Source organism: Penicillium daleae, assembly GCF_028827525.1.
Source record: "Penicillium daleae strain IBT 16125 chromosome Unknown utg000007l_segment0_segment0, whole genome shotgun sequence".
Classification (NCBI taxonomy): domain Eukaryota; kingdom Fungi; phylum Ascomycota; class Eurotiomycetes; order Eurotiales; family Aspergillaceae; genus Penicillium; species Penicillium daleae.
In genome coordinates, this window is record NW_026623155.1 from 4,110,735 (window position 1) to 4,124,665 (window position 13,931).

Sequence of the window (13,931 nt, forward strand, 5' to 3'; positions counted from 1 at the left end):
GGTCCCCTCCCCCCTAACCTTTTTTTTTTTCTTCCGCGTCTTCTTTTTTTTTTCTTCTCTTCATCCACCCCACCATCCTCTCCTTTTTTTTCTTTACTTTTTTCCTTTCTGTTTTTCCCATTGAGATACCCCCTTGAGCTGTTTGTCTGTCATCGACAAGCTGCTCATCTTTGAATTGTCCTCTGCCTGAAATTTATTCGGGGCTAGGGACACCCTCCTCAAAGTGACTTTCACACAGTCACTCTGTTGACGAGAGAAGAGAGAAGAAAAAAATACCCACGAAAGTATTTGCTTGGTGATACCATATAATCCACCATCAATCATGAATCAGCAACGATTCCTGCAGCAATTGCAGATCGTCCTGGATCGTACGTACCGGAGAACACCACAAAACTCATTCCGTCCAATCCTGCAAAGATGAATTCCCCCTCGCTAACCCTTGCTTCTCTCATCCAGCCTCCCAGGGAAACGTCAAGGAAGCCACCGGCATCTTGCAAAAAGAGTTCTACAGCCAGCCTCAGTCTCTTGTCCTCCTCATCCAGATTGCTACTGGCCATGAGGACCCCAACCTCCGCCAGTTGTCCGCCGTCGAGGCTCGTGGGCTTGTCCAGAAGCACTGGCTGAAGGTTGCCGCGGACCAGAAGCCCCAGGTTCGGGAGCAGCTGCTTCGCGCTACCATGGGCGAGGGCTCTGCTCTTGTCCGTCACTCCGTCGCCCGGATCATCTCAGCTATTGCCAAGATTGATCTCCAGGACGGCGAGTGGGCGGATCTGCCCAACATCCTCCTGCAGGCGGCGGACGGCGGCAACCAGGACGAGCGGGCCGTTGCCATCTACATCCTGTTCACCATTCTGGAGACTCTGGGCGAGGGTTTCGAGGAGAAGTTCCAGGACCTGTTCACCTTGTTCAATAAGACCATCCGGGACCCCGAGAGTGCTGAGGTCCGCATCAACACTCTCCTGGCTCTGAGCAAGCTCGCCTATCACCTTGACTCGGAGGAGAATGTCGCCCCCGTCAAGGCCTTCCAGGAGATGGTTCCCTCCATGGTCGCGGTCCTCAAGGACGCTATTGACCAGTCCGAGGAGGACCGCATCATGCAGGCCTTTGAGGTCTTCCAGACCCTGCTTGGCTTGGATCCCGCCCTCCTGACCGTCCACCTCAAGGATCTGGTTATCTTCATGAACGAGATCGCCGCCAACACTCAGGCTGACGAGGACGTCCGTACCCAAGCCATCAGCTTCCTGATGCAATGCGTCCAGTACCGCAAGCTCAAGATCCAGGGAATGCGTCTCGGCGAGCAGCTCACCCGCACTGCTCTGCAGATTGTCACTGAGCTGGATGACTCTCCCGCTGATGACGACGATATCACCCCGCCCCGCTCCGCCCTGGGTCTGCTCGACATTCTCGCCCAGAGCCTGCCCCCCAGCCAGGTCGTTGTCCCTCTGCTCCAGACTCTGGGTCAGTACTTTAACAATACCGACCCCAACTACCGCCGTGCCGGTATCATGGCCCTCGGTATGTGCGTTGAGGGCGCTCCTGACTTCATCAGCACTCAGATGAAGGAGATCTTCCCCCTTGGTTCTCCAGCTCCTTGCCGATCCCGAACCCAAGGTTCGCCAGGCTTCCCTGCACGCCGTTGCTCGCCTGGCCGACGACCTTGCTGAGGACCTCAGCGCTGAGCACGCGCGCCTCATGCCCCTGCTCTTCAAGAACCTGGCCACTGCCATGCAGGAGTACAAGGGTGAGGAGGATGGTCCCACTATGGACATCATGAAGGCCGGTATCAGCGCCATTGATGCCGTTGTTGACGGTCTCGATGAGAAGGACGTTGCGCCTTACCAGGCTGAGCTTGTGCCCATCCTGCACGAGCTCTTCAAGCACCCCGACTTCAAGATCAAGGGTCTTGCTGCCGGTGCTCTTGGCTCGCTCGCCTCTTCTGCTGGCGACTCTTTCCTCTCGTTCTTCGACGAGTCGATGCACCTGCTCCAGGAGTTCGCCGCTGTCAAGGACAGTGAGGAGGAGCTTGACCTCCGTGCCAGTGTCACCGACGCTATGGGTGAGATGGCCGCTGCTGCTGGCCCCGAGCGTTACCAGCCTTATGTGGAGCCCCTTATGCGTGCTACCGAGGAGGCTCTGCACCTCGGCCACTCCCGCCTGAAGGAGAGCACCTACATCTTCTGGGGTGCCATGGCTAAGGTCTACTCTGAGCAATTCTCTCCTTTCCTGGACGGCGTTGTCAAGGGTTTGTTCGAGTGCATTGAGCAGGACGAGGATGCGCTTGATCTCGATCTCGGCGAGGCCGCCAAGGATCTCATTGGTCAGGAGGTGATCGTTGCTGGCCGTAAGGTCAAGGTTGCCAGTCCCGATGATGATGACGAGGACGGTGACATCGAGGATGTCGAGTTCGACGAGGATGATGAGGATGCTTGGGATGATATCACTGCTACTACCCCTCTGTCTCTCGAGAAGGAGATTGCTGTCGAGGTTATTGGTGACCTGGTCACCCACACTCGCAGCTCTTTCCTGCCCTACTTCGAGAAGACCATCGAGACTGTGATGCCTCTCGCTGAGCACCCTTACGAGGGTGTCCGCAAGAGCACCATCAGCACTCTGCACCGCTCCTACGCCATGCTGTTCGCCATTGCCGAGGAGAGTGGTCAGATGCCTAAGTGGCAGCCCGGTCTGCCTCTTCAGATCCAGCCCGCTAAGGAGGTCAAGAAGTTTGGCGAGATCCTCATGACTGCCACCATCAAGATGTGGGCCGAGGAAGATGACCGGTACGTTATATATGATTGTTTTGTATTGTCTGCTTTTGGTTTGGTCTTTTACATGATGATTTTTACGCTTAACCCAGCTCACTTTGACGCACCAAAGAGTGTGATTGATGCGAACGGCGATTCTTTATCTGATACCTACTTCAATGCTTCTTGGCTTATTTCTGCTGCTGCTGTTTTGGTTGTCGATACAATTCATTTTTACTGACTGATCGACTTCTAGTGCTACCGTCGCGGACATCAACCGCAACATGGCTGAGAACCTCCGCTTCTGCGGTCCTGCTCTCATCGCGGACGAGACCGTGCTCCACAACGTGATCCAGATGGTCACCGACATCATCACCAAGCAGCACCCTTGCCAGATGGAGTTCGTCCCCGAGGAGGAGACCATCGAGGCTGGTGAGGAGACTTCCGAGTTCGACTGGGTCGTGGTTGACACCGCCCTGGATGTCGTCTCTGGTATGGCTGCCGCTCTCGGCCAGAGCTTCGCTGAGCTCTGGAAGGTCTTTGAGAAGACCATCCTCCGCTACGCCAGCAGCACCGAGTCTCTGGAGCGCGCCACCGCCGTCGGTGTTCTTGCTGAGTGCATCAACGGTATGGGCGCTGCCGTGACCCCCTTCACCTCGGTGTTCCTCAAGCTGCTGCTGCACCGCCTTGGTGACGAGGACCCCCAGACCCGCTCCAACGCTGCCTACGCCGTTGGCCGTCTCGTCGAGCGCTCCAACTCGGATGCCGAGATCGTCAAGGAGTTCCCTACCATCCTGAGCCACCTGGAGTCTTGCTTGCAGATGAACGTGTCTCGTCTGCAGGACAACGCTACCGGTTGCGTCTCCCGCATGATCCTGCGCCACCGCGACCACATCCCTACCAAGGACGTCCTGCCGGTTCTGGTCAACGTTCTGCCTCTGAAGAACGACTTTGAGGAGAACGACCCCCTGTACCGTATGATCTGCCAGATGTGTATGTTCTTTCCCTTCCTTTTTCCTCCGATCTTTTTTTCTAGTGGACCTTTCAACTGACTTTATAATTTTTTCATCCAGACAAATGGGAGGATGCCACCATCCGTGAACTCACTCCTCGCCTGCTGCCTGTCTTCCAGGCCGTTCTAACTGGCGATGAGGACCAGCTCGACGATGAGCGTCGCGCGGAGCTCATCGAGCTGGTCAAGTGGCTGAACCAGATGCAGCCGGGCGCTGCCCCCTGGGCTGAGCAGCTGTAAAGATGCTTATGACGGATTGATATTTTGTGACGACCCCCCCTAAGCCGGACTACGCGTAATGGTATAGATGGATGATCTGGACCCCCAAGATGACTAGACGATACCCCATCTTGACGGTGATTCCCCACGATGAATGATGAAAAAAGTTGTTGTACATAGTTCAATTGATTGATGATGATTCTCAAACCATTGTGTTTCTTGTTTGCCTTTGTACCTGTATACTTGCACACCTGTACACATTGGTTATGTCGCACATTAATTTCTTCTACTAAGCGATAACGCACGCTCCGTCCAGATCGTAATATTTGCAGCCCAACTAGTACAATACTTCGCTATTGTATAACTAACAAACCCCCATCAAGGCCTTGTTCTGCCAGCTCGGACCCTGTGACGTGTGTGGCGGGATCTCCAAAACATCAGGGATAGACGATTCGGCCTGAAGAAACATGGATCCAACGCCAATCACTCTGGAAGTATGATTGGCCCTACTCGCAGTAGCGTAAGTGGAAACTTGGGAAGGAAATGGGCAGATAAATGGCTGCCTGGTTCTCGTTGGGACTGATTCAGTCCAGTACTCCTCCGTGCTTACTGTCACTGTGGAAATCAGTACGAAGTACAGTTTCCAATTATCTCTCTCCCTACCTCTGAACTCGGACCCGTGGCTACTCCCTAAGCGCCCACTGGTGAAGAAACTTCTACGACGTTTTACCGCGTCTTATCTGAGGTCAGATCGCGAGGTTCATGATTCATAGTGTACTTGCGCAGTGATGACCTGCTGACCTCGTTCCAGGGTTCTTTGTTTCACCGTTATCTACTCGTGAGCACAGCGTGTACATTCTGACTACGACGATCATGATGATCTCCTCTGTCGCATCTCCGATCAACTGGGTTCTGCCCTCGTCTAGCTCGGGTGGTTCTATCAAGAAGCCGATCAAGAGTGTATCGAAGCCGTGTTTTGGGTGCGACTGCGGCGATGAGGAGTGCGATTGCTGTATCTGTACTGTCATGTGAAGCCAAATGATATGAAAAGTCCAATTGGAATTCTCCCAGCGGCTGGGGATGCAGACTGGGTGTTCATGTTGGTGTCTTTTGTTTGGTAGTTTGGAGGCAGGCTTACGGATGGTTGTACAAGCGACGAGTCATATGGGAGGTTTGGTCCGAAACAGCGAAAGTAAACTTTTTTTTTGGGGTTTTGATATCATTCCTTTGACTGTCATGCTATAGTTGCACGTCTATTTTTGTATTCATTCGCTGTGATAAGAGTTGTAGGTACCAAGGTTGGCCCTAAGCTCCTTAGTAAAGTATATACCTTCCCATTGTTGGCGAGTCCAGGGTCTACCAGCCAAATCCCTTCGTAAGCCATCTGCCGTCCGCGTTTGGCGACTGATCTACCATATTGCTAATTTCTAATGGCCTACAATCCCTTCCATATTGAAAACTGACCCCAAAAGAAGCCAAACCCCACTATCACAAGCCCAAAAAGGCCCATAAAAGCCACGAACCCGCGGATCGACGATATCCGCTGACTCAGCGCCTTCCAGCACTTCCGCAGAGATCGCCTCCGAACACTTTAAAGATCTCCATGCATTCATCAGACGAAGGGGCGCCCAAGCGCACGGCGCGCGCCTGCGATTCCTGCTATAGACGCAAGGTAGAGAAATCTTTCCGTCTATACTGAAGTCGGGATGTTCGAGGCTGACTATCCAGATCAAATGCGATGCCGCCGTGCCGCAGTGCAACTGGTGTAGCCACCATAACCTGCCATGTACTTTTGATCGAGTCGTCCAGCGAAAGCGGAAGACGGAAAATGATGGAACGTGAGTACCAATCTCCTATCTTGGTTTATTGCTATACCTTCGGTGATAGAATGTTTGACTGACAATCCTTGTAGTCGGCCTAAAGCATCGCGGTTGTCGGAGCGTATTAGTCGCATTGAACAGCTTCTAGCTGAGAACTTGATACGAGATACAAGTCCTAGTAAGCTATTTCTCGTCCTCAATCGTACTTTCTTTGCGGCTATAGCTATGGCCCTATAGAATTATCTTCCTAACTTCATACAGCCCCACCGGATCTATCAGAGACCATCTATGACTACTCAACATGTAGTAGCTCGCCTAGCACTGTTATCAGCAACCCTCCTCAGTTATCAAATTCAGTGGGAGTGCATTTTGCTGGCCGAGAACTGGGTGTGATCAGTCTCCTAACAGGCGTACCATTCCTCCTACCCGAAGGGCAAGCCTGGATCCAGTCTCGCACCGGTCAGACCATCTCACACGACAAGCTCAGTCCCCTGCATGCACCGTGGGAGAAAGAGCGCGCCCAGGCCAACCAAAAATTAATGATGAGCCTGACAAGTCAGAATTTGTTCGAGCCTCCCGACTGGCATGTCGTAAGGCTCTACTTTGAGGCCTACAAGAGCTCTACTGTAATGCGACGGATTTTCCCAGTCATTGACTGCGATCTATTCGAAGAGACCATCCATGCAGCTTATCAACAACCGAGCACAGGATACCGACAGACCAGCAGTCGAGCTTGTGTTACTGCCTTTCTCGCATTTATCTGCCGCCTGCCTCCCATTAAGGTGCTTGCCCAGGAGACTCCAGTTGATCACGAATCACTAGCTGGCAAGTGCCAATTCATGATATCCCAAGTCCTGCAAGAACCTGCAACTATGGACTCGTTACAGGCCGTCACTATGCTGGTAAGACTTTTTCTCCGATTGCCCTTGTCAGAAATACATTATGTCGTGAACGAGGCTAAATTACGATTCCCTTAACAAACCAGACGCTATATGAGCTCGCTTCGGGAAATATGCGAGTGACAAATTATTTGGGAGCAGTCGCTGCACGACAAATTTTCATGCTAGGTGCAAATCTGAACCATAACCGGACAGCTCCGGTCAGTGAACGCAGCCTAAAACGCCAGAAGCATCTTCGCAATCTTTTCTGGATCTGCTACACCTTGGATAAGGACGTTTCCCTTCGCACCGGTCAACCACCCGTCATCGCCGATGAGGATTGCGACTTGACCATGCCTGAAGGATATATTGATAGGGCATTCAATGACCCCGATAAAGATGATAATCAACTCTTGGAGCCGGTCTTCCCTTTTGATTTGCGACTGAGCATGATCAAGTCTCGGACTCAAAGCCACTTGTACTCAGTGAGCGCGATGCAAAAGTCCGACGCGGATTTGCTGAAGTCCATTCGGGAACTGGATGACGAGTTGGAGGAGTGGCGGTTATCGATTCCTCCGCAGTGGCGCCCGACCATGTCGTTCTCGCAAGAGACCTCCGACCCGAATATGAGCATGCATTCTGTCATGTTGCGAGTCAATTACTATCTGTGCATGAGCGTCATTCACCAGGCGAGCAGTCGGTGCAAGGCGTGGATGCAGGGTACCGGGATGATGGACGGAGTGAGCTCGAGTCTCGCTCTCTCGGTGGAAGCCAGCCGGTCAACACTCTGTTACCTGGGAGCCGCGAAGGAGGTGCTGGTGGAGGGAGTCTTCTGGTGAGAACTCTCTTTTATTTATCTCTTCCTTCCAAGTGGGATCTTCTTTGGCTAATTCTGACCAGGACGCTGGTGTTCTACCCCATGTCCGCCCTCCTCACCATTTTCTGCAGTATTCTCCAGAATCCACTGGATCCACGCTCGCGTGATGATTTGGACCACTTGAAAATGGCCACTGTGATGATAGCTCACGTCTTTTCCAGAAATTTGCCCGATAATGAGGTCGAACACTTGAAGATGGTCGCTGACTTTGTCACTGAGCTTAAACGGCTGGCCGAGTGTGCCATTGACAAGGCATGGCGAGAACAGAGTGCGAGCTCGCATTTGGGTTAAGAATGGTAATTCATCTTTCTTTCTGGCTTGTCTTTGGGTTATTAATGCACAGTCTTGTGGCTTTGGAATATTGTATTGTGCATGGCGTTAGGGATTGAGGATATGCGTTCCAATTAGGGGACACGACGAAACGATACAAGGGGATGCGGGGTACATAGACTTGGGACAATCTCAACTACAATATTTTGCTGCCATGTACATCATTATTTTCTAGGGAGTCTCCGAGGAGAGTCCTAGGGTACCCAGGAATGCCGTTGGTATCTTGTTACTAGTATTGGGATGAAAAAAAGACCATTTGTCATTTATCTCTAGCTACGCTATCTCGGGCACTCATTACTGATCAAGGGTTGTCGATCAGTTGAAATCCTAAATCTTCACACGGGAGTTAGCACCTTGCATGACGACCATGTACAGTCCATAGAAGGCAATAAAGGCGATGTAATCAACAGATCCCAGTCAAGACTGGGCTGCGATCAGCAAAGCGCAGATTGTAGATGCACGGTGTCATCAAAGAGCACAAGAGGTAAGAATAGTGCTTTCAGATGGGGTTGAAACAAAGAAAAAGGCATCAATCATCCTTATAGGGAGTTGCAAAAGAACATGATGTCGTGAATAATCGAGGTACTTACCAATTGTTAGCAGTCGAGAATACAATCCTGGAAGTATACCGAGGAGACGAGTAGATTCCGGAGGAGAAGCGGACGATCGCCGGAAGTTTCGGAATAGAAGGACGTGGATCATGTGACTCGGATTGAGAGACGGGTCGAGCCGCTAGTCCCAATTGGGATGACAAAGTTGAGATATGTAAATACTGTAGATCTATACTCATGGGGAAGTCTTGGAGAAATAATTCAGGACTGAAGGCAGACGGAGAGAAAGAATCATTGTAATGGCCGAGGCAACTGTTTCAGCTATAATCTATATCCTTGAGATGCCATTTGCGATGCAACGTGGCCCTATGCGGCATGGGAGGCATGACCAGACCAACTCTGGTTCGGGAACTGCTCCTCATCATGAGGAACTTCGAGTGCAATTGAGCGTCCGGTTAGGCTGTATATGAGGGAAACATGCTTTGTAAGCTGAGAGTTCTCGCACGAGATGAGACCTTATTTCTGAGGCATGCGGCGCCCATGTGAAATGAATGTCCTCCCTGGGAAAGCGGCGTGCAAATCTCCCTGGTGTGGTGGCTGCCGCTCTATGCCTATCTCGTCTGGCTTCAATGACCATGCTCTTGTAGATATGATTATCTCTCTCGTAGTTGGCCTCCTTTCTGGGATCCGCTTTCGGTGCCCAGGTTGAGTCGTGCATGATTAGGTTGCTTGGGGTCGAGTGGAAAGACCAGCTTTGCTTCCTCAATTCACCTTGTCTAGGAGATCCCACACCAGTTGCGCATCCTCGACTGAGCGTTTTGTTGCTGTCTTTGACTCCGTGGTGCTCTCAAGACGCTCTGCCGAGTTGACCCCGCCGCCCTCTGCTTCCAGTTGCTCCATCAAGCTCTCAATGTCTGATTTGACCTTGTCCATCTGCTTGATCTCCTCTCGAGTCCGCTTCAACTGTTCTTCCATCATCATAATGAGCGATTCGCGCGCCTGATGAGGTCGGTACAGGTTGAGCAGATGGTGGGCGTTGATGAACAGGTTGCGCAGGTCCTCCACCTTGGACTCGAATTGTTCGGGCGACACCGAGAGTATTCCGACAAATTCCAGGAAGTTCAAGAGGAGGGACTTGCTAATCTTCAGCAAGTAGTAGGCATGGTTGAGGGGTTGGGCGGGCTCTGAGATGGCTTGGTCGGCGTCTGTCGCGGGCTCTGGGTAGAGCTGCTCAATGCTTTGATCTTTCAAGGATGGCAGAGTTGTAGATAGCTATTATATTCAGAGTCAGCGGGCTCATGTTCCAGAGGACATCATTTGAACGCTTGAACACACAGTCTGCGGCTCTCCAAAGACCGTGTACTCCCCGGTGGGGATCTCGGGCGGCACCAGGAAGCGTAGCTCAGGCGGCAGATCCAAAGCTCGTAGTTCTGCTGGCGACCACTTCTTTTCATCAGTATAGGCTCCATCCGTGTCCTTGGAGGCCTCCTTCTTGACTTGGTCGAGCTTATCGAGGTTGTCGCGTGTAAAGTGCTTCCACATAGGCGGCGGGGGTGCAAAGGCGGTAGCGACGGCTCGCTGCTCGCTGGCGTCAGCCATGATGCTTGTCCACTCTACCAGAGAGATGACGATTGGAGAATATCGAGAGGGATCGAGGTTGACCAGAGGTATTGATTGAGATTGAAAGTCGAGCGAAGGTGGAGGTGGAGGTGAAGGTGAAGATGAAGATGGAGGAATGCGGCCGGAGCTAAGTGGGTCTGTGCTTGCGACACAAATGCGCTTGGCCGCTTCAACGCTTCTCCCCTTCTGATTAACTTGGGAGCCTTGACGAATACCCTCACCCTGCCTAATGACAGGCGGATGATCAATCTTGGGAGGATCCTCGCGAGTTTTTCTTACGCAGGATGCCTCTAAACAACTCGGGATCCCCATCCCAGCCGATCTTGCACCGCGTGGGACTGGTGGGAGCCGCAGCTCGCTTCTACCAGCGCTCGTATGCGGCCGATTACATTGCATTGGGGTTTCTGGCGATGGGATGGTTGGTAGTGAGTCGATGTTTCTCCCTTATCTGGTGGATTTTCTCGCTAACTCTTATTTTCCTGGTGTAGATCCAAGTCTTCGTGAACCCGTTTCATCGCATGTTTTCCCTTGACAACAAGAGCATTCAATATCCTTTCACCGTCCATGAGCGGGTTCCAGTTGGTGCGCAGCCTCGGATATTCCCTTCCTGGTCCAGTATATACTCATTCTACACCTAGGCTTCTCTGTCATCTACGCGGGTGTCATCCCCTTCCTCATCATCCTCGCTTGGTCGGCCATGCTACAACCCGGTGTGCACAAAACACAGGTCACGATGCTGGGGCTATTGGTAGCCCTGATGCTGACCTCTTTCTTAACGGATCTGATTAAAAATGCCGTGGGTCGACCTCGCCCAGATCTCCTTTCGCGGTGCAAGCCTTCCCGAGGCACGGCCGACAATGTTTTGGTCGCGTGGACAGTGTGCACCGAGTCCAATCAACATATTTTGCAGGAAGGCTGGCGCAGTTTTCCCAGTGGTCATAGCAGCTTTGCTTTCAGTGGGCTGGGCTATCTGTCCCTGTGAGTTTTGATCCATTCCATCAAGATACAATACCGGCTAACTCGTTCAATAATAGCTTCTGCTGTGGCCAGATGCATGTCTTTCGACCTCGAACAGACCTGGCTCGGTGCTTGTTGGCATTCTTCCCGCTCCTCTGTGCTGCCCTCATTGCCATCTCTCGCCTGGATGATTACCGGCATGATGTATGGGATGTGACGGTGGGTGCAAGTCTAGGGATGTTAATCGGCTGGTTCTCGTACCGCCGCTACTACCCGCCCTTGCGGTCAGTTCGATGTGACGTGCCCTATGACAAAGCCGACCTTGCTGGCTTAGAGGGATTCAGCAAGCTTGAGGATGAGGAGCAGGCAGTTTCACGGCCGCTTGTTCCACGCCAGCAGTCTGGGCATGAGGAAAGCTACCAGATGGAGCCTGCGGACATGTCTAGCACTGCCTGAGGATCATTGTCGCGTCCTTTGCCTGGAACATGTACATTGTCTATACATAAGCCAAATTCCAAATAAAAACGCTAGTCTTTCTACAGTCAACTTTCATCGACCGTATAAGCATTTTAGCTAGCTGCTAGTGTCTTGCGGGGTGGCAATAAACTCGGCGCTTATCGCCGCCTTTTTGGCTTTTGGCAGTTTCGACATTTTTGCGGGGAGCACGTGTTTTCCTCCATCTCGAAAAAGCTTCTCAGACTGCAAAACGAAGACCCGGCAATCCGCAATCCAAAATCCGCAATCCCCGAATTCTCTGGCGGTTGACCGTTCAAGCTAGTCAAGAGCTTGCTCCGTGGTGCTTAGTTCCTTATTTCAGTCTCCCCTTCACACTCGATGGACCCTTGGAACTGGTCCATCAAGCAGACCATGTGAGGAACCCTTCCACGACACATTGGATGCCACGCAGAAAAGCCGCCGACCGTGCGGGCCAGGTGAAAACCCGGTCTCGTAGCGGCTGTCTAGAATGTCGGGCCAGTCGCGTGCGATGCGACACGAAAAAGCCCGTCTGCACTCGCTGCTTGGAGAAAGGCCTACCGTGCTCGACCAACCTTGTCCTAAAATGGGAGTCTGAATTCGTGAGCCGGGGCATGGCCTTTGGCCGTGCTGGCGTGTGGAGTAAAAGCCGCACTGATGCATCGTCGGCCTCGGGGTCCAATGCGGCTTCTCCTGCATTCTCGGTGGATGATTTGCGACAATGGTGTCAATTGCCTGCAATTCATCCCTGGGCTTTCATCAACAGCGGGATGGCAACCTTTGAAAATCCCGATCAGATAGATATTGCTCTGAATGAACAATTGGTAGTTGTTCCTTTCATCAACCATCATACCATGACCACGAGCGAGCCATTAGCTGATCAACCAGCATACGGCTTCTATTCCATACACAACATCAGTGGTCTCGCGACTGCGCTGAATCCTGGACCCTCTCCTGCTCCTTCTCTTTTCCCGGGGATCTCGATGATTGGCCATTCAGAACTGTTTGATTACTATCTCCGTCAAGTCTGCCCTCGCACTACAGCCAGCTCCACCTTTTCTTCACCATTTGCCTCTGTGATCCTTCCCTTTAGCGTTTCAGCGTCCCCCACGCTGTTCAAGGCTATTCAATCGCTCGCTGCATGTCACTGGGCCCGACGGGATCCAAATTACGGTACACTTGGACTCCGCTTGAAATCAGAGACATTGAGGGATCTCCGCCGTCGTCTTTCATACGAGGGATCCGCAACTTGCTGCACGGATCCCGAGGTTTTGCTCATCATGATGATGCTCTGCCTCTATGAAATCCTTGACAAGTGTGATGAGCATTGGACGATCCATCTCAAGGGCGCCAAAGATCTGATTCGACTGCGGAGGCAGCGAGTTGACACGGTTGCTCACCCGGTGACCACCTTTGCGGAGCATTTCTTTGCCTTTCAAGATGTCATGGGTCGAACTGCCTGTGGCGAGGCGGTGTTGTTTGGAAGTGACTATTGGAAGACGGATGATCAGCAGATTGACTTGTGGATGGGTTGCAGCCCCGAGCTGGTCGCTATCCTTTCCTCTATCACTGAACTGAGCCGGGCAAGGCGGCAACTTGAATCGGGCAATCCATCCACCATGTTCTCCGTGCGTGCCGCTTCGCTTGAACAACAACTAGAACATCTAGTCCAAGATATTGGAGACGGGGATGACGAGATCCTTGCCTCCGTGGCGGAAGCCAAACGACTCGCTGCATTGCTATATCTGCACTGTGCCCTCTACGGAGCTTCACCCACTACGGCTGTGGTGGTCGACTACGTACATCAGATCCTCCGCCTGGTCACGGATCTGCTTGAACGCGACTCCATGGCCAGCGTTATGTGGCCCGTTTTTGTTGCCGCCGTGGAGCTTGATCCAGCGCGAGATGAGCTCTGGTCGGGTCCCGATGGTCAACCGGTATCCGGGCGCTCGATTGTTCTTCAAGCGCTGGCGGCGATGGCCGATTCCACCATCTCAAACATTGCTCGGACTCGTGCGGTGATCATCCAAGCGTGGCAGGCCCGTGATCAGGATCTTCTTAAACCGCCGCAGATGGAGATGAATGACTGGGAGAAGTATGTGGCTCCTATCAGCACCTCGATGAGCTTGGCATGACCTGTAACTAGGGTACCAGATATCTGCTTCATTGTGGTTGCGGCCTTTGAATATAATGATTCGTAATGATGTCGCTCTTCCCAGCTTCTTAGGTAGTTCCCTGTCTACAGTTTGCAAAGGAATATTAGTATCATGAAACCTGATTGATATTTCTCCTTTGTCTTCCAATTGCAGGGTGTGAGGTGCCCTCATTGTCCGTTGGTCCCTATAAGCCCTAGTTCCCTCCTATATCTTCCTATTTATCTCCTCTACCTCTTTGTTCTTATCATCGTCTCCGACCTCATCTTCTGGATGTGATGAAAGTGATCAACGTGCGG

At 52.2% G+C, this 13,931-nt stretch overlaps 5 protein-coding genes across 5 annotated transcripts; 4 read left to right on the plus strand and 1 right to left on the minus strand.

Moving 5' to 3' along the window:
• Positions 1–322: 322 nt before the first annotated feature.
• Positions 323–3,993, plus strand: N7458_008676 (putative importin beta-4 subunit; the record flags this gene model as incomplete). Its single annotated transcript, XM_056912058.1, has 5 exons — positions 323–368; positions 457–1,519; positions 1,563–2,777; positions 2,998–3,734; positions 3,815–3,993. 5 exons carry the CDS (start codon positions 323–325, stop codon positions 3,991–3,993), a joined length of 3,240 nt encoding a protein of 1,079 aa, XP_056764884.1.
• Positions 3,994–5,575: 1,582 nt separating this feature from the next.
• On the plus strand, positions 5,576–7,838 carry N7458_008677 (putative C6 transcription factor; the record flags this gene model as incomplete). Its single annotated transcript, XM_056912059.1, has 6 exons — positions 5,576–5,644; positions 5,701–5,810; positions 5,885–5,970; positions 6,054–6,694; positions 6,778–7,505; positions 7,571–7,838. 6 exons carry the CDS (start codon positions 5,576–5,578, stop codon positions 7,836–7,838), a joined length of 1,902 nt encoding a protein of 633 aa, XP_056764885.1.
• Positions 7,839–9,190: 1,352 nt separating this feature from the next.
• Positions 9,191–10,027, minus strand: med7 (mediator complex subunit MED7; the record flags this gene model as incomplete). Its single annotated transcript, XM_056912060.1, has 2 exons — positions 9,191–9,700; positions 9,764–10,027. The coding sequence occupies 2 exons, from the start codon at positions 10,025–10,027 to the stop codon at positions 9,191–9,193; spliced, it is 774 nt and encodes a 257-aa protein (XP_056764886.1).
• Positions 10,028–10,332: 305 nt separating this feature from the next.
• Positions 10,333–11,461, plus strand: N7458_008679 (phosphatase PAP2 family protein; the record flags this gene model as incomplete). The annotated part of the gene is made up of 4 exons (XM_056912061.1): positions 10,333–10,473; positions 10,537–10,630; positions 10,687–11,026; positions 11,083–11,461. The coding sequence occupies 4 exons, from the start codon at positions 10,333–10,335 to the stop codon at positions 11,459–11,461; spliced, it is 954 nt and encodes a 317-aa protein (XP_056764887.1).
• A 440-nt stretch (positions 11,462–11,901) lies between these two features.
• On the plus strand, positions 11,902–13,614 carry N7458_008680 (Zn(II)2Cys6 transcription factor; the record flags this gene model as incomplete). Its single annotated transcript, XM_056912062.1, has 1 exon — positions 11,902–13,614. The coding sequence occupies one exon, from the start codon at positions 11,902–11,904 to the stop codon at positions 13,612–13,614; it is 1,713 nt and encodes a 570-aa protein (XP_056764888.1).
• Between the last annotated feature and the right edge of the window lie 317 nt (positions 13,615–13,931).